Source organism: Manihot esculenta, chromosome 17 (assembly GCF_001659605.2).
Source record: "Manihot esculenta cultivar AM560-2 chromosome 17, M.esculenta_v8, whole genome shotgun sequence".
Taxonomy (NCBI): domain Eukaryota; kingdom Viridiplantae; phylum Streptophyta; class Magnoliopsida; order Malpighiales; family Euphorbiaceae; genus Manihot; species Manihot esculenta.
This window is the reverse complement of record NC_035177.2, coordinates 25,320,432-25,340,315: the sequence shown is the minus strand read 5'-3', so window position 1 is coordinate 25,340,315 and position 19,884 is coordinate 25,320,432. Positions and strand designations below refer to the sequence as shown.

Sequence of the window (19,884 nt, the reverse complement as noted above, 5' to 3'; positions counted from 1 at the left end):
TTATATAGTATAGGTAAATTTATTATATTTATTAGATTTAAAAAGCATATAAATTTATTTATTTATTTTAATCATTAAATATTATAGAAAAATTTAAAATATTTTTATATAAAGAAATTACTCAATAATTGTTTTTATAAAATTAAAAAATTAATTAATAAATTCTTTTCTTCTTATAATTTTTATTTATTTTATTTTTTACACATATTAAAAAATATTTTTTATTAATTTTTTAATTATATTTATTTTAAATATATTAAATTTTATTAAATATTAAAAATATTTTAAAATATTTTAAAAATAAAATAAAATTATAAGGGAAAATTACTTCTTAGTCCCTGAGGTTTAACGTAATTAACACTTATGTCCCTCTATTTTGGCGACCCAACACTTAAGTCCCTCACTTTCTCTTCCGTCCAAATTCGCAGTCCTTCCGTCCATTTAAACCGTTTGGTCAAAGAGTCAAAAGTGAGAGGTGATAATTTTTTCCAGAAATACCCTTCTCTTAATGTGAAATTCCTTTTTTTTTTTTTTCTCTTTCATGCTTTCTCTCTCCAGTTGCAGAAGAAGAAGAAGAAGAAGAAGAAGAAGAAGAAGAAGAAGAAGAAGAAGAAGAAGAAGAAGAAGAAGAAGAAGCTGCTGCAGAAAGAGTAGGAAGAAGAAGAAGAAGAAGAAGAAGAAGAAGAAGAAGAAGAAGAAGAAGAAGAAAGAAGAAGAAGAAGAAGAAGAAGAAGAAGAAAGAAGAAGAAGAAGAAGCTGCTGCAGAAAGAGTAAAGAAGAAAGAAGAAGAAGAAGAAGAAAGAAGAAGAAGAAGAAGAAGTTGCAGAAAGGGGAAGAAGAAGAAGAAGAAGAAGAGGGTTAATTTTGTCAATTCACGTGTTCCAAACGGCTATTTTGGACGGAAGGACTACGAAGTTGGACAGAAAAGAAAGTGAGGGACTTAAGTGTTGGATCGCCAAAATAGAGGGACAGAAGTGTTAATTACGTTAAACCTCGGGGACTACAAAGTAATTTTCCCAAATTATAATAATAATTTATATGCTATTAAGTGAATAATAGTTTTAAAATAATTAAAAAAGAAAAATTTGTAAAAATTATGAGAGAAAAATAATAAAATACTTAATGGTGAAAAATTAGGCTTTTGAGTTTTTGAATATTAGGAGTAAATATTAAATTTTCCTGAAATAAAAAACAAGGGAAACGCAATCCAAACAATTAGTGGGAGATGGGAACCACGTTTTCAGTCTCTGACAAGCGGTGTCAAACACCTGATCTGAGGACAGCCCAAGGCATTAAAAGCAAACAAGAAGGGCAAATAAGTCTTTTAGTAAAACCTCTCGACACCGTTGGAACAATGATTTTAGCTATGGAGGATTAGGAATGGCTTGCAGAGTTGGCAAAGTCGCTCTCTTCTTCGCTCATTCATTCTAGAAAACAAACGTACTCTTCTCGGCAGTTAAGCTGCTCCAATCTCCTCACCTACTCTCTTCCTCTCTCTACAAAACCGCATTCACTCCTTTTATCTCTCATCTTTTCTTCATTTATTGTTTCTTTCATTCATTTCACTTCCATTCTTTCAATTTCACACTTATTTCTCTGCTCCTCCTCTATGTCCTTTATGTGAATAATATCTCCTCTTCTTCCTCTTCTTCGCTTGGAAGCTACTGAGCTGGAATTTGAGAGGAGAAGGTGAAATGCCTCTGGTGAGGTTTGAAGTTAGGAATGAGTATAGGTTGGGTCAGCCGGAGCTCTACAAAGAAGCTAACCGTGAAGATCCTAAAGCTGTGCTTGATGGTGTCGCTGTTGCTGGTCTCGTTGGGATCTTGCGCCAATTAGGCGATCTCGCTGAGTATGATCCTTTTTACTTGTTTTAATGTTTGAGATTGGATGTTGCATGATTAATGGAGCTAATGTTTTTCAAATCAGATTGGAAGTTCTGCAACGATTTTGGTTATGATTTAGTGGAAGAATGCGATTTTATGTGAATAATATCTCTTCTTCTTCTATAACTATACGAAAACGTCTATTTTATTAGTTATCAAAATTACAAACCTTATAAATAGATAGATGCAGAGTGAAATAGAGAAACGAAGGAAGGAGGAACCGTTACTTAGTTTTTGGATTCAGTAGAATAAGATGCTTTTCTTATTTCAGTTGAATGGTGAGTTAGGCATACGAGGGATAAGAAGTAGAGAATTTCACCAGATAGGAGATATATAGGTATTGGATCTGACTGGCTTTATTGTGCCGCTGAACGTGTTCGGGTGAAAACAGTTTAGGTAATAACGTTGAAGGACAAATATCTCCTGAAGCTAATTCATCTTAAAACAATAACCTCTCTTTGGAGTGTGATTTTTTATGCTGCTGGGAGCTCCTTGAACAGGATGAACTGATGATAAGTTATTCTGTAACACATCTTATTCTATGCGTTTAGACAGGCATCAGACTGGTAGAGAAAAAAAAAAAAAACTATCCTTGGAACCTATAAATTCATTAATGAAAATTATATTTTTCTTGAATGTAAATCATTAATGAAGCATGATATGGTTTACTAAAACTTTTGCTTTTCTGTTTAAAAAATTAAACTAGTCAATACACTTGGACACCTGGAGAGAATTTAGCTTCCAACATATTTTTTTGAATGTGTATCTACCAGTAATTTAACTAACATAGCATATTTCATTTGTTTGTAGATTTGCAGCAGAGGTTTTTCATGGCTTACAGGAGCAAGTAACGACTACAGCTTCTAGAAGTCATAAATTGAAGGTTCGTGTGCAAAAGATTGAAGCTAAGCTTCCTTCTCTAGAGAAGGCGGTGCTGGCCCAAACAAGTCACATACACCTTGCCTACACAGCTGGTATGGATATGGTAACCTGAAATAAATCAATAATATTAGATCTTCTGTGACTTAATTTTTATAAGTTTGGATAACAAAATTTCTTTGGTTTTGTTTGTTAAGTCTGATTAATATATCCTTATTTTCAATATCTATGACAAACTTTGCAAAAGCTGTTACAACTTATAGGCTTGATGATTGAAGTGTAGAAGCTGATTGTCTATATCAGCATTTTCAGATTATTGGTCTAGAGCACTCCCATAATGTCTAAATTTATCCATTCAATGTTATGTTTCTGTTGGCATTAATATATTGGTATAATGAGCATCTGAAACTATTTAACAAAATCTGGAATAGACAAAAAGACTATCAATTTCTGTTGTTTAGCATGGTTTGGTTTTTGATAGGTTATGTTAATTCAATGGTATGGAACCGACACATAGAGAGAAACTTGGGGGGGGGGGGGGTAGCATAAAGAATTTCCTACTAAAAAAAGGGACAAAATTGGACAGCCATTTTGGGAACGAAAGCTGACTGTTTACTTGTGATCTTTCATCTGTTGAATATTTTTGTTATCCCTTATACAGTAAATGAATTATGCTGATCCACTAATGACAAATTGACAATATCATTTTTAGTCAGTTTCTTTAGAAAAAGCCATGTCACCTTGATAACTGTGTTCATTCTTTGCATAATATATTTTAATTTGGTCACATCTGTCCATATGGTTTCTAGGCATATATTGTCTTATTGTTGTTCCTCAAGTTTTTGACTTGTTGGCATCCAACTGAATATGTTTTCTATAATAAAATCCAACCCTACTTCCATATTTTCAATTTTGGACTGTTCATCTTGATAGATTGAAGTATAAAGCAGCTAAATAATTAATTGGATGCAGCACTAGCATGTAGAGAGGGCTGTTATAGTGATGGTAGATAAAGTAATTCACATTAACGCTTCCATCAAAGCATGGGCTTCCCTATAATCTATACATAAGTAGATTTCTTGAAAGTTATTCTGCTCAGTCCAATTTCCTTGTTTTCACTTTAATCTTCCAGTTCAGCTATTTACATAAAGCAGCTACCTTACAGGTTCTGAATGGCATTCTCGTATTCATAATGGACAAAACCATTTTATCTCTAATGACTTGCCTCGATTTATTATGGACTCTTATGAGGAATGTCGTGATCCTCCACGCTTACATTTGCTTGACAAGTATGGTCATTTCCCTCTCCTTCCCAATGTGAAAAAATTGCAAGTATAATTGAATTATGTGGCTGAAGATTTGATCTTAGATATTATGTTCTTTTGCTTTTCCATTCAGATTTGATACTGGTGGCCCAGGATCTTGTTTAAAGAGATATTCTGATCCAACCTTTTTTAGAAGAGCATCAGGCAACTTCAATGAACCAGATGTTGAGAAATTCCCTAAAGAAAAGAAGACTCGAAAAACCAAGGTATATCTAGTCGTCAAAGAAAATTTGCAACCATCATGAGAAGCATTTTTTTTTTTAATTGCAGATCTGATATTGTGATGTACTCTTGAATTTGTTTTAAGGAACTAGTTTGGTCATAGTAATTTTGCAGGTTGTACCTATATTTGCCTCCAGGCTTTCTTAATTATTGTGCAAACATTCTTAATTACTTTATACCTTTATTTGGTGCCTATTGTATCATAGTGCTGTATGCAACTGATCAAATAAACATAGCTGTCTCATAAATGCTATTATTAATTGCAAATGTAAAAATGGACAGAAAAAAAGACCATCACGAAGAAATGCTGACTTTCTGCGTTCTGCATCAATGCCAAATCAGAGTGCCAGGTATAGTATCTATTTGAGTTATTTTTGCCATGTTCAGTTTGATGAAATTGACACATACATGATATTTAACTATGCAGAATGCAGTATGCTACTACAATTGTTAATGGGCGGACTTCTTCTCCTACTGGTACATCCTCCACAAATGATATGACATTGAAATCTGATCTGGGTGATCATTCAAATTCGTTTGATTCAAGAACTGGGTCAGCTTATGTTGAATGCGTTTTCCATTTAAGTTCCTCTAGGCAACCTGAAGAACATGAACCTAAGGAATACTCTTCAAGGTTCATGCATCATAATGATAACATTGATTCAGTTTTCCCTGATGGACAACACAGCATTGAAACTAAGAATTTCCCTCAGAGTTCATCACCTGAGCCAACTGTGCCTGCTTCATCTTGTGACACATGGGATGAAAAAGCAGAAATAGTGGAGACTAAGGGTCTAAATTGTGATGGGAGTGAATCTCCGGAGATGTCTACAACAGATTATGATCTAGGCATTCATCATGAGGAAATTGCCAACTATAGAGATCCTGATGAAAGTGGCATGGTTTTTGACAATGAAGATGCACAGAAATCAAGCACTGACAAGAATGAGATTGATGAAGTTGAAAGTGAACCAGACAATTATGAAGATGCCCTTAACACCATAGAATCAGAATCTGAAAATGATCTTGATTGCCAAACGAAGCGTGAATTGGAGCAACTTTCCTCCAAAGTTAATGATGAAGGAATAGAAGATGAAGCAAGCAAGATGGCACAACATATTTCAGTTGATTTTCCAGCTAAATCAGAATCTTATATTGCATCTGACATTTCTCTGAAAGGAATGGTCAGTGAATTGCCAATATCTGTTCCTTCAAATACAATTGTCCATGAACATGCATCTTATATATCCGAAGAACCATCTGGTTCAGACATTTCTCCAAAGGAAGGAATGGTCAGTGAAGAACCATCTGGTTCTGACATTTCTCCAAAGGAAGGAATGGTCAGTGAAGAACCATCTGGTTCAGACATTTCTCCAAAGGAAGGAATGGTCAGTGAAGAACCATCTGGTTCAGACATTTCTCCAAAGGAAGGAATTGTCAGTGAATTACCGATGCCTATCCCTTCAGATACTGTTGCCCATGAACATACATCTAATACATCCAAAGAACCTTCTGTTTTAGACAACATTGGAAGTTCTACTTGTGCTGACGCCCTTGATGGTTCAGAAGTAGGATCTCTTGTCAGTGATCCATCATCCTCCAGCGATGGAATTTCAAATCTAGTAGAACCGTTGAGTGAAATTACTGCGAGCAGTGCCTGCAAGCCTCAAGAATCTCCCAAGACTCAAGAATTGGCCAAGTCTCACGAATCTCCAGAGTCTCAGAAAATGGCTGTCTCTCAAGAATCTCACAAGTCTCAAGAATCTCAGGCTGAATTGTCTAGTGTTCTTTCAGTTTCATTCTGGACAAATGGTGGTCTGTTAGGACTTGAGCCATCAAAGCCTCCTGATTTTGCTGTATCAAACGCATCAATGCAGGATTCTTTGGCGAGATGTAAAGGTGAGGTAAAAAGTTCCCCAAATCTTGGTTCCATGCCAAGCGACAATGGAGAGAGAGTGAGGCCTGGCAGATTGATCAAGGATGATCACTTCAATTCACGGTGTGAGGATCAAGATGCTGAAAGTGAAAAATCTGGTGATTTTCATCATAGTAATAGATTTGGTAGCGTTCATATGGGAGGATTGAATGGTACCAGTATAGCGAAACCAGAAAAAGAGCTGTGCCCTGATGCAGATGTCAAATCTGCATCACGTGAGACTAGTCAGGAGAATGATGAAAACTCAGGTCAAATGTTTGGACTTGGCCCTAGGTTGCTGATTAATGGTTTACGTAAAACGATGTCACTTATCCCTGATAGTAAACCTGAGATGGCCAGCTCACAGAGAAGTAATGCATTAGAGCAGAGAAATGGGCATGATAGCATTGCATATCATGCAAATCCAGGGAAAGCATCCAATGACAAGTTTGGACATAAATCTATTGTAGATTCACTTACTTCTTCACCACCACTAGAACATATGAAAATGTCTTTCCACCCTATTGATGGCTTTGAGGTTTCCAAATTGAAGCTGAAAGTTCCTGATGGGAACCACAGTACTGGAAGCTTTAGAGATATGTTCCCATCATTTCAATTGGTCCCAGAGCATTGTATTCCAATGCAACATGCAGGTTCTGAATCTGATGATGATACCTTCTGTAGATCATCTCCTTATATGTCAGATGACTGTCTTAGCCATCACTCTGATTCCTGTTCTGAGCAATGGGAACCTGGTGAATCTCCTCAAAACCAGGACCCTGGGCTATATGATGCTTTATGCAGAATATCTTCTGTTGAATCTGTTTCAAGCTCTCTTCAAGCTGGAGAAATGGGTAAAAATGGCCTTCACATGGACTCTGGACTTAAAAGTGAATATACTGAGAATGGTGCAGATCCGTCTCTCCATTCTTTGCTAGATCTTCCCAGTTTTGATGCTGTGAGCCCTGTACTACAGGAAAAGGAAAACGAAAATTTGGATCCAAGGAATCTCATAGAATTGCACAACCCTAAGGAGTGCAACCCAGTTCCACCACCTCCTCCCCCAGTGCAATGGTGGGTCACAAAACCTGCCTCTTATGTGGCAGAAGAAAAACAAAATATAGTGTCTGACACTGTGAGTGAGCAGCATATAGTTGATCTAAAGCTTTCAGGATCTATAATATCTCAGCAACATAAACCAGCCCCAGCTAAAAAGCATCAAACAGTTGAGGAGGCCCTTAAGTTTAAACCAAATAACAAGGTAAAATGGCTTTAGTATAAGTACATTGGTTTCCTTCTTAATCCATTTATTTTAATATTAAATATAGTGGGGAAGTAGGAGTCATCTGTATCAATGATTGTTTTAACTGAACTAGCAGGACCATTGGAAGCTGAATGCACAGGGAGAAGTTAGTGTACCTCCAAATGGCAAAGGGATGGATGAAAAGGAAGATTTTTTGCATCAGATCAAAACAAAAGTAAGCTTTTTTCTTGTTATTTTTATTGTTAGTATTTGATTCCTTTCTAATAAATCAATATTGGCTTATCCATTGGACTAATTTAGAATGGGAACAAGCTTAATGGATAAAAAAAAGATTCAGTGTTTTTATGATTTGGACAAGGTGGCACTTATTTCCAACAATGATATGGGCGAATGATCTTGTTTCCACTAATGTTTAAATATTCGATTTAACTGTTGATAAGTTCTGATGAGTTCCACTTCCACAGTTCATAATTCACTGATCTGAGAACCAAGTAATTGATATTTTATTGTAAACACCACCGTGCTTCTGGAGAATTAAGATCAGGAACTTAGAGTAATCTTTGTCATCCCCAAATGGAGCTGCCACAACTCTATGATGTATGCAAGTAGACCACACTTCCTCGGAACACCTACGTTCATTTCTGAACCTGTATTACAACTGTTTTCTCCATGAATAGCTCAGTTCATTCCCACGGTACTTCCACTTAGAGGAGCAATTGAACCTCTCACCACTAACAGTCAAGGGAGCCAATGCTTTAATTGGTCGCTTATAATTGTACTAGAGATTGCTATACTCATCTCTAATCTATTTACTGCAATCAAGCCCTATATCTTCCATCCTGCTAGTAGAGAGTCACTCCATGCAAACTAGCTACAAAATTTGATCTCAATTGACAATTGCATTTCTTTACCACCTTCATTATAAATGGAGGAAGAATGATGGAAGATAGAGCCTCATGTTTGTCGCTCATTATTTTTGAACTTTATTTTCCAGTCGTTAGATTGAGAATCTTACCATTTAGAACCCACAAATCTTTAGTCATAACCAGCCTTAGGTGCTGCAGAAATAGCTGAACTCTGAGAAATTTCTGTATTTCTCATTAATAGGTATGCATAATTATGAAATTTTCTGCATTACTTGTCTTCGACTCTTTGACGTTTGACCAATATGCTATATGGCTTGGGCATGCTTCTCTTGGCTAGGATTAGAATATGCTGTGAAATAAATATGGTTCTCTTTTTCCTGACTTGCCCTTCTCTTGTCCTATTCCAGTCATTCACTCTTAGACGGACTGTGACGGCAAAGCCTACCTTCGCATCGGGTCCTGCTGCAAATGACAAAGTCTCTGCAATTTTGGAGAAAGCAAATGCAATCCGACAGGTTTTCAATTTTCCTCATGCTCTTTTCTCTGCATTCTTTTTCTGTTGCTTGTTGCTATTCGTTTATTCTCTTGTTCCGCACTATAAAATTTTGACATTTAAAAAAAATCAGGCTGTTGGAAGTGACGATGGGGAAGATGATGATACTTGGAGTGATACTTGATCCAGTTACAGACATTTTGCAATATGATGAAGAAGCGAATCGTCATTGTAATTTTGAGTTCGTGTAGTTGGGGGAGGCTGTAATGTATAATATATATATATATGTATATGTGAATAATTCCAGTTCCTTTTGTGTAATTAACTTGTAGGGATTGCAAATACTTGCATTAATTTTTCTTAGTTTAGGAAAAATGGTGTAAACAATGAGATAATATACCATCATGTAGTTTTCCATCCCTGAGGCACTTATTTATGCGTGGTGCCTGAGCATATATAAATGTTCCATGAATTATGGTTTTTGAGCTATTAAATGCCTTTGTGCTTCTCTTCTTCATGTGATTCAATTTAAACTTCATTCTTCTCTAGGCTACTGAAAGTAACCTCAATTTGCTAAAATTAGTTCAATTTTATTGTTCTTTTCTTTTCATTCTAAAATTGATTTATAAAAATATTAAGTAGGCATTTGGATTAACTTATAAAATAACCATTTAAAATACTAAGTTAATAAGTACGTAGTGGAGATTTAAAATTAAATGAAATAATATAATAAATAATTAATTAAATCAATTTGTAAATATAAAAATTTAATTCAATTAATTATTTTAACAATTTTTTATTTAAAATAAAAGAATTTAATTTTTTAAATTTATATAATTTTCATTTGAAAGTAAGAATTTAACTTTCTAAATTTATAGAATTTTAAAGTAAGTTAAATTTTTGTATGATTATATAAGAATTTATTTAATTTTTTTAAAAAAAGTTAATATGTATATATATATATATATATTTCTATTTATTTTAAAAAAAGCTAAATAAATATTATAAACAGAAGAGTAAGTTTATTAGCCGGGGGTGCCCAGTCTAGTTCAAAGTTTGTGGCTTTCTGCTTCTGGGCCCATAAAAAGTAGACCTTTTTTTGGTTGCATGTATAAGCTAACCATTCAAGTTCAACGTTTAATGGAAAGTTTTATCTACTTTTTTAGAATTAAAAAAATGGATTTGATATTTTCACGGCTGAATTATATCATGTAAATACAATAGAGTAGTGACATTTTTAATGCAATGATTTGCAGGTAAAAAAATAAAAGGATATTTTTAATTATTACCTTTTTTTATTTCTTTTCTAATCTTTATCGTTTATGCCGTCGTAATCAGAGTAAATAACTCAAGGAAATTAACCAGTGAGCGTGCTTTAGAATCTTGGAAGATAAAGCAACCTTGTGGAATATTAATAAATCCACTGTCATTTAAATTAATCTATTAATCGGAATATGTTGGAAGTATATAATTCCCCCTTTTCAGTTTTAAAGAGGAATCTAGGGGAAGAACTCCATTTTAATTATTATATTAATTAATAAACTAATAGCGAAGAGTTGACAAATATTGATGCTTAGCCTTGTAGATTAAGGATAGGAATAGGACCAAGAACCCTAACCCACGAATTTCTTGGGTGATAATTATTATTATTATTATGGTTACATATTCGCTAACGCAACTTGCAATTAAGCAGCTGGCCGAATGAATTGAAGTAATTAATATCCAAATTAGAAGTCATAAATCTGGGAATATATAAAGGGAAAAAAAAGTATTATGTAGTAGTATATTCAGAAATGGAAGCAAACCAACAAATGCATAGGACATTTCCAGTCTCTCAGCACTACCATTTTCACTAATTATTTGTTCTACAAGTCTAATTAGGAGAGAGGTTCAGACCATTTTTTCTATTTATTTTAATATTCGTATATGTCTCTTCTTTTTTTAGTATTAATTAATAACTCTCACTAATAATTAATAAAAGGGAATTCAAGGCAAAATAAAATACATTAATTACTAGCCTTTTCTCACTATCTCAATAGAGTTGTTTTTTCAAATAAACTTATTAAATTTCATTAAAGTGAAAATCCTAAAGAAATATAACTGCTATATAACCAAACCTAACCTAAGTTCAGAAGAAAATTGAGCACTAAAAATTCGTAGTAAAATAATTTACTAATAGATTGATGATTGATTAAATTCATTGTAGAAAATTTCATTAGTAAATTTTTTTTATCAACAGTTTTAAAACTTATTAGCAATTATAATGAATCAGTAGCGAAAACGTCTGTTTTAGTTATTAATGAAATATATGTCCGTCAGTGAAAGAATATATTTTTACAATAATTTTACTAATTGATTTAGTGATCCGTTATTAACACTAATGGATTTTTTTATTTTTGATCCATTAGTGACAAAAAATATTTTATTTTCCATTAAAATCGAATTATTTTGTTAGGAATATCAATGAAAAATCTGTTAGTGAATTTTTTTTCTTCCAATCCCTATTCATTATTCATATATATCCATCATCATCCCTGTACATTATTCATATATATTCATCATCCCAATACATTATTCATCTATATATGCAAGAATCTAATTAATCAATATATAAACTAAAATATCCTTAAAACTTAAAATATTTCATAATTATAATACATACGTTAAATTTGTACTAACATATCTAAGCTAAAGTAAAACTATAAAATAGTCCAAGCAAAATATACATACTAAACTAAATTAGTGAGCTCATCATTTGTATCGTCATCACTGTCTGTATGATGATCACCAGTGACAGAGACATTATCACGTTGCTGTTATGGAGCTGGAGCTAGAGGTGCAGGAGCAAATGTCTGAGTGGATGTCTCAGCACCCTGTCGTGCTATCATCCTATGCATAAATGCCTGCAACTCCTCCACCAAGTTGACCATTCTCTGTCTCCCGTCGATCAATTTTATTCATCATCCTATTCATTGTTTCAATGGAAGGGGGATTCATCTGGGGTGCACATGAGTATGAGGCGGAATAATGTGTATATCCACCGATATTATACTGGTCCTGCAATTGATGCTTTATATGCAAGGTGTACTGGTAAATGTTTCATTGAATCAAACGGACTTGGATGAAATACTCGTTCAAGCTTACAAATGATCACAGAAATTTGTTCATTTAACCGTTGTATATCCCAATTAGTAATTGTAGTTGAAGTAATTTCTTTAAAAAAATTGTTAAACTCTATTATTGATTGCCAAACATTATTCGATAATAATTCTGTAAGAGTTATAGGAAGAATTCGTTGTATGAAAACATGATAATCGTGACTTTTCATATCAAATAGTCTAAGCTTCCAACTATCAACACATCTTTCTAGATTGAAAACATATCTATCAGAAAATTTTAGTGTTTCAGCCAATCACATATTAACATCTTTGATTCTTTGTCTAAACAATAATTTGCTTTTGGATATTTTCTGTTGATTGCATCTTTATTCAATTCTGGCCTTCTATATATTTCCTTTAAAACTTCTCGTGATTTTATATTATTCTTTGTCTTTCCCTCCACATTCATCATTGTATTGAAAATATTCTCAAAAATATTCTTTTCAATGTGCATGACATTTAGATTGTGGCGAATTATGTTTGATGACTAATATGGTAAATCCTATAATATGCTCTGTTTATGCCAACCAGTTGTCTTTGAAATCCGACCATTTATTTCTGGACTGTCATTATCTATTATGTGCATCAAACCAATTTCTTCAATTTCTTTTAACAAGTATTCCCCAGTTCTAATTGGTGGTGGTGACTTGCAGACAGTTTAGTTCCTAATAAAAGATATCTTGTTTTAATGGAAAGGGTGGTCGTGTGGTAAGAACTTTCGATGGTCATCAAATCATGTTTGTTTATCTCTCCTATTTAATGTAAAGGCGTAATTTGTATTTTTCATGCAGTATGGACATGCAACGTGTCCTGCTGTGCTCCACCCTGAGAGCATTAAATAAGCAGAGAAGTTACTAATAATCCAAATTAAAGCAGCATACATGATGAAATTATTCTGATGGAAAGCATTGTAAGTATCCACACCAACTTTCCAAAGCTCTTTCAATTCATTAATTAATGGTTGTATGTATACATTAAACTTTTCTTTTGGATTCTTAGGATTAGGTATGATAATTGTCAGATACATCCCTGGTGGCAAGTTGATTGGAGTTAAGATTACTAGCCATGAAGAATACTATTACCCAGATTGACCGAATAGTTGAAAGCCATCAGTGCAAAGGCCGAGTCTAACATTTCAGGCCTCTGTTGCAAAGATTGGATGAGTTTGGTTGAAATGCTTTCAAGCAGGAGCATCTGAACAATAATGCATGACTCCATCCTCATTTACATGGTCATTGTGTCAAGTCATATATTTCGCTGTAACAGACAAAGTATAAAGTCTTTGCAAACGTGGTATTATAGGATAGTAATACATCTTTTTGTATAGTATAACAGTCTTATCTTTTCCCACAGTGTCCCTTTATCTTTTAAACCTTGCATGGTAAAAAACTTTGCATTTGGTTAGTTCTGTATCATTTCTCCAATAAATCATACACCCATTAATACAACAATGTATATTTTCTACGGGAAGTCCCAATTCTTGCATTAGTTTTTTTGTTGAGTAAAAACTTTCCGTCATGACATTGTCACTCGATAACATCTCCTTGATAAGTTCACAAATATGATAAAACATCGCTCTGAGAAATTGTATTCTGCCTTCAGATTTAGTAAACGTGAAACCGCTGATAATTGAGAGTGACTTTGACATCTATGCCATAGTTCTTGCTTAGCTGCATTTAACATATCATACAGTTTTAGTGCACCGGAATTTGACATTTCACATGTCTCATTATTTATTACATGGAAACCTATGGCATCCTTGACTATATCCTCCAACAGATTAAAATTTGGATGATTGACCCTATCAGAACTATGAGATATGTCTAATAGTGCATCATCAAAACTATGATGCACTTTAGTTTTATTGTACAAGTACCAAATAAGATAATTTTGTACAAAACCATGCTTTATTAAATGATACTTGTCTATATTTTCATCTTGAAAGCTACGATTTTGACATTTAAATTGGTTGCAAGGACAATGAATCTGATCACCATTTAAATAATCTGGATAGTTCTTAACTTTCTCTATAAATCATTTATTCTCTCTAAAAATCTAGGGTTCAGTAAACCCTCTCTGAGACTAGCATACATCCAATTTTTTTCAGTAGCCATAATAACTATAATCACTATGTTGATATTAAAATACATATCATTGATTATTATATTAATTACATTCAATATATAGTAGCATGATTCTAGAAAATCTTCTTTTGCTTAAGTCAGCAAAGTACCTCACTGAAACCATTTGATATAAGTATATATAATATAAGAGATAATTATAGACAATTTGTTACTGAAGATGCATTCATATCTATGCTTCTAAAGAGTAATAAAACAGGTTCATAAACAATCTACAATAATAAGCCTCCCTAGAAGTTCCAAAAATGGAGGGAACCTGCACACACACACATTCAGAGATTTCCTAGAATAAGTTCTCCTTAGAAGTTGACAAGATATTTCAACTTGTATTGCTTTCATATGCCAAAAAAACAAACAAACAATAACCCCATTTAAAGCCAAAACATCACCCCGGCGAAATATTCTAAGGCTCTATTTATTCTAGAGAATGACTTGCCTATTGGAAAATAAATCATTCTCTCTTAATTGTTTCCAACACTAAAAATTAAGTCAAACTTTTATTTCCTAGCCTTAGAATAATCAAACATCACCCCTGCGAAATATATATTGTGAATGTTTAGACCCAAGATACTCAATGTATGCATAATGGTTTCAAATTTTGCATGAACATAATAGACAATAAAGCAGAAAGTGGTAAATTGATGCAGTTCTAATGGTTATTAGTCACTATAGTGGATAGCAGTAATATGCAACAGTGAGTATGAGCCCATATAATCCTCTTATGAGTTCCTTGTGATCCATAGATTTTTTATTTTCAAAAGGCCTCTGGAAATACTTTAATTTTTTCTTTTGACTGTCAAAACATTCTATATAAAAAAAATTTCTATGCACCACATACCCTTGAAATCATGAAATATCTTTCTTTTCGGAATATTCTTTTCCACAAGAAAAAAAGAAGACACACAGATAAACAACAAGCAATACAACCCATTGAATAAGCTACCTATCCTCATAATAGCACAAGCCAGATCTCCAATAATATTGGCAAACATTCTCATTTTTAAACAAGAACATCACAATTTACTATGCATCCATAATTACAAGCAAGAACAAATATTCTAAATCTTCAGAACCAAAGAACACCACAATTTACTATATAATTGAAGAACAAATACGTGAAAACTCAGTTTATTAAATTTTCAGAAAACTAAGACAAAAGATAAACATCAAGTTACAACAAAAAGAAGAATGAAGATAATAGAGGGAATAAAAAAAATTAATTGAGTATAATTAAGTTTACCTTCAATTGATCGTTTGAGAGAGATAATAAGATTGCCAACAAGAGAAAAGAGTGTGCGCAGTCGTCCGATGATGTTGGTGATGGCGGTAATGCAGTTGACCAGTGATAGTGTTGGCAGCGAGAGATTTCACACTAATAGGGATTTCAAAAATGGAAAAGGAGAAGTAGTTAGGAATTTCACAAATAGAGATTTAGAGATTTCTGGACCCGTAGGATGAAGAGATGAAATCATTTTGAGTTTAAAATTCACTAACGGATAACTTCCGTTAGGAATAATTCCAGATGCAAACTATTTTCTTTAATAACGGAATTATTACTGATTTTACCGTCTGTTAATATATAATGTGTTTATTAACAGATTTAAGTTTTTGTTGGTGGAGAAAACGTATTACAACATCCATTAGCCTTTCTATTAATTACACTAATAAATCTTTGTATATTAGTGATTTCAGATAGTGTTCCGACAGTTTTTTATAGTAAGAAGAACAAATAAGGTAATCCGAATCTACTTTCAAATATTTTTCCCATCATATTCACTATTTTAGAGTTTGTGAAATATTATCGATATAAAATTAAGTATTTTATTATTATTAAAATAATAATTTGATAATAATTAAAATTTTTTTAGAAAAAATAATTTTTATTACATCAATAATTTATTATTATTTATTAAAATAATAAAAACTATGTATATACTTAAATAAAATTTGATTTTTTTTAACAGTATAAATGGGCACTATAATGAATGTTTATTTAATACCTATTTGCTTTCATTAAAGTTTATCTATTTGACTCTAATAATACATTAAACTATGATTTTAATGAAAAGTACATATTTTTTTTATAGTAATGGGCGTATTTATCGTTAAAATTCTATTTTTAAAAATAATTAATCTTAATTAAGTCTAAATTGAAAATTTCTCGAGTGGAGGAGTTAAAATATATTAGTTAAAATTGTAATTTTTCATACTAATAGAGTGTATTAAAAAAATTTATAAATATATATTTACATAAAAACTGGAAATTTAATATGGAAAACTATTTTTTATAAACATATGAAATATTATGGTAAATTTACTAGATGAAGGATTGGGCCATGTTTTTCAGCATTTAGCAATAATTTTTATTAGAAACATTTCACATGGGAAGAAACACAATTGCCCCACCATCTTTAGCAGCCAGCAGCTGCCTACACAAAATCAATATTATTATCTCTTGTATAGCTTTGTGAATATGAATTTGATTTATATATAGCAAAGCTTTCATTTTTTAAATTCATCAATTCTTATGTATCCATCAGGAAAAGAAAAAGCACATAAATTGTTAAATAAAAAACTAATAAAGAAAAAAAAAGGGAAGACTTTCCTGCCTGATTTTATTAAAGCAACTTGATAATGAAGTGCCACAACAGCAAGCAACATGCATGCTTCTTTATTCTTTTCTAATCCCATCCATCCATCTTTATCTTAATTAATTAATATTTAAATCATAATATTTTATGAACATGATTAGGGCACTTCTAGCCCAGAGGTGGACATATAAAATTTATTCTAAAGAAAACAAAAAACACTAACTAACAATAAGAAATGAAGATATCTAGGTATAGGGTTCACAGAACAATTAACTCTAAATTAATAAATAACAGCATATTACTTGCAAATTAGAATCAGCCCATGTTGACAATTTTAATAGGAAATTCTTTCGTTTGGCATCTGACAATTTTAATAGGAAATTTGATTAAGCTAAATTTAAGTTTAGACAAGCTTATTAGAAGAGTTAAAAATCCATACCATTCTTTTGAGTCTCTGAGTCTTTTTACCAAACATATAGCTTGCACTAGAGGCCAATATGCAGTATGCATCTTTAGGCAAAATATGCCTAATCAAGAATAAAATTGGAATTTGTAAAATAAGATCCAGATTAATATACAGATTATATTCTGCACTTTTCTCTTGCATGCACCAAAAAAGATCAGTAAATCCTCTCCCTGTCTGCAGGCCATGGATGAGGTGCCCATAAACAACTAAAAAGAAAAGAAAGTAGACCCATGCAAATCACTACCCAGACTTTTTAAAAAAATAATTATAACTTTGATTATTTAATTGAAAAGAAACTTCTAAAGCATCAAAAAGAAAAAGTGCGTCTTTTTTTCTAAGTAAAAAGAAAGGAAAATGCTTCTTTGTTTACATTATATAATATAAGAAAAAGTTGCTGGAAATTAGGGTAGACTACTTTTATATTAATTAATAATTAATTAAATCAGATTCCTTTTTTAAAGTATGGATTAATTTAATAACAAAATTTTCAAATCCCTTACATTTTTCAAATCCCAAAAATTCAACAAACTTATCATCAAATCCATTGAAACCAGAAGAATCATCATTTAACTTTTCTCAATACATAATTTATACGTATACGTATCTAAAATAAATATATTAAACATTAAAAATACATATTCATTACCCACAAACTTCTTTTGTCCTTTATAAACTTATACTGTAATGCAAACAGTGATGCATCACCAACTAGCAACAGGACTCTTGCTCACTGATGGAATCTGATTGGACAAAATGTATTAAGATGGAAATCAAGCATGTGAAAAGGTTCTGTTCCCACGTGTCTGATTTTAGATCTATCAGATAGTAATACAGCGTATTCTTCTACTGTATGATGTGGAAACAGAATCCCGGAAAGTAAATGGAGAAATCTTGGGATAAAGGTATAGCTTGAAAAGGCAAATGTCAAGGCTTTAGTTTTATCCTTTTAGTTTCTTTATGGTTTTATATATTTGAATTGCAACTTCCCATTTAGACAAAGCTTTATCTCTTTATGCTCTCATTCGACACTTTGTAAGCATCCTACCTGTATCGGGACCCACAAATAGACTTTTTTAGCCCTAGAAGCAGATGACGTGGAGTAATGATGTGGACAAAAAGCTCATCATCAGCTTTTCCACGCCACCTATCTTGTTCTTGGCGGCTTTGTCACATGAAGATTTCAACTATACAATTTTCTTGCACTTTTTCAATCCTCGTATATATATATAAGGCAATGTCTTTCCCTTCTCTATCAACTCTTCAATCTTTAACCACACAACACTTCTCTCTCTCTCTCTCTCTCTCATGGCCACCCAAGAAGAGGGTATCAAGCTTTTTGGCACGACAATTACGTTGCATGCAAGACAAGCTAAAGAAGATAAAAATAAAGAAAATCCGTCGCCGGACAAGAGGCCGGACAAGATCATACCGTGCCCTAGATGCAAGAGCATGGAGACCAAATTTTGTTACTTCAACAACTATAATGTTAACCAGCCTAGGCACTTCTGCAAGGGCTGCCAGAGATACTGGACGGCAGGTGGGGCTCTTCGTAATGTTCCTGTTGGTGCCGGTCGCCGTAAAACCAAGCCACCAGGCCGTGCTGGGCTTGGTGGGTTCCCAGAAGGGTGCTTGTATGATGGCTCAGGTGATGTCCATCAGATTGAGCTGGATAGTGAGATGCTGGTTGAGGAGTGGCACATGGCTGTCCATGGTGGTTTCCGGCATGTTTTCCCGGTGAAGCGTCAGAGGAGTAGTTCAGGTTGTCAAACTTGTTGATTATGACATTTTGTCTTTATCTTGAAAGAGAATATGTGTGCATATAGAAACTGAATCTCATTTATATATACAAATAACCTTCAAATCTTTTTTTTTTTTAAATTAACTTCAATAATACTTAAAAAAACTTAATAACATGTTAGTCTTTCATCTTTGATTTTACAGTGATCTTGCTGTAACGTATAATCTTAGGTATGGTGTTTGTGTAGTGTTGTTAAACATGAAGCTCAATGATTACTCATATCTGGGTGTTGAGAGATGTATATTAACAGCTGACCATAGGGATTCATGTAAACTATGAGTAGGTCCAGATCAATCTGATCATCATCATCATCATCAAGAGGCTATGATCCAATTCAATCAAATTTGAGGCCATGGGGGAGTCAACAGATGAAGACATGATCTTGATCAATGCCAGGAGATTGGATGGAAATTGGAAACCCATGATATAGTTACCATGAAATTTTCAGTGCAAAAGCTATTTGTAGATATATAATTAATTATTTCCAAAGAAAATTTGCAAGTTTTCTTGGTGGTCATCTCATCATCATATTTAGACTTCTGGGTAATTTAACCATGACATATTTTCTCTTCCAAAAAAAAAAAAGTTATAATATATATTCAGATGGGTCAAATTCAATTGTGCAGGCCTTTCTCGTCATTTGATATATAGAATGCAGTTTTTGATTCTATAAGCAGCAATTTTAATTTGATTTCTATTATCTCTCTCTAAATTAATGTTTTAATTTTAAATAAAAAATTTCCTAAAAAATATAATTTAATTATATTGGGACAAATAAAAAATCTTCCTGTACTTAATTCTTGTAAAATTTAGACTCAATTTATTTTAAAAAATAATTTGTATATAGTTTATAAAAATTATTTTCTACTAAAATAATTTATTG

At 32.7% G+C, this 19,884-nt stretch overlaps 2 protein-coding genes across 8 annotated transcripts; both read left to right on the top strand.

Annotated features, from left to right (window-relative positions):
* The first annotated feature begins 1,346 nt into the window (after positions 1 to 1,346).
* On the top strand, positions 1,347 to 9,341 carry LOC110605057 (protein SCAR3). Of its 5 annotated transcripts, XM_043952498.1 has the most exons (10): positions 1,347 to 1,849; positions 2,694 to 2,857; positions 3,928 to 4,051; positions 4,161 to 4,293; positions 4,592 to 4,659; positions 4,737 to 5,572; positions 5,621 to 7,485; positions 7,601 to 7,702; positions 8,762 to 8,869; positions 8,981 to 9,341. In XM_043952498.1, the coding sequence occupies exons 1-10, from the start codon at positions 1,695 to 1,697 to the stop codon at positions 9,029 to 9,031; spliced, it is 3,606 nt and encodes a 1,201-aa protein (XP_043808433.1). In that variant the 5' UTR covers positions 1,347 to 1,694; the 3' UTR covers positions 9,032 to 9,341. The 5 variants fall into 5 exon arrangements, with proteins under 5 accessions (XP_043808433.1, XP_021599053.1, XP_021599054.1 ...); XM_021743361.2 differs by having other exon boundaries at positions 4,737 to 7,485; XM_021743362.2 differs by having other exon boundaries at positions 1,351 to 1,849; positions 4,737 to 7,485; positions 7,604 to 7,702.
* A 9,075-nt stretch (positions 9,342 to 18,416) lies between these two features.
* Positions 18,417 to 19,528, top strand: LOC110604808 (dof zinc finger protein DOF1.5). 3 transcript variants are annotated; one of them, XM_021743115.2, is made up of 2 exons: positions 18,417 to 18,962; positions 19,189 to 19,528. In XM_021743115.2, the coding sequence occupies exons 1-2, from the start codon at positions 18,509 to 18,511 to the stop codon at positions 19,278 to 19,280; spliced, it is 546 nt and encodes a 181-aa protein (XP_021598807.1). In that variant the 5' UTR covers positions 18,417 to 18,508; the 3' UTR covers positions 19,281 to 19,528. The 3 variants fall into 3 exon arrangements, with proteins under 3 accessions (XP_021598807.1, XP_021598809.1, XP_021598808.1); XM_021743117.2 differs by having other exon boundaries at positions 18,420 to 18,962; positions 19,145 to 19,335; XM_021743116.2 differs by having other exon boundaries at positions 18,425 to 18,962; positions 19,285 to 19,528.
* Positions 19,529 to 19,884: the final 356 nt, after the last annotated feature.

Bases quoted from the DNA above. Each gene is read 5' to 3' on its own strand.
- LOC110605057 (XM_021743361.2), top strand. From the start codon at position 1,695: ATGCCTCTGGTGAGGTTTGAAGTTAGGAATGAGTATAGGTTGGGTCAG. The intron at 4,294-4,591 runs GTATATCTAGTC...AAAAATGGACAG, and splicing joins AGAAGACTCGAAAAACCAAG to AAAAAAAGACCATCACGAAG. The intron at 7,703-8,761 runs GTAAGCTTTTTT...GTCCTATTCCAG, and splicing joins TGCATCAGATCAAAACAAAA to TCATTCACTCTTAGACGGAC.
- LOC110604808 (XM_021743115.2), top strand. From the start codon at position 18,509: ATGGCCACCCAAGAAGAGGGTATCAAGCTTTTTGGCACGACAATTACG. The intron at 18,963-19,188 runs GTTGTCAAACTT...GTGTTTGTGTAG, and splicing joins GCGTCAGAGGAGTAGTTCAG to TGTTGTTAAACATGAAGCTC.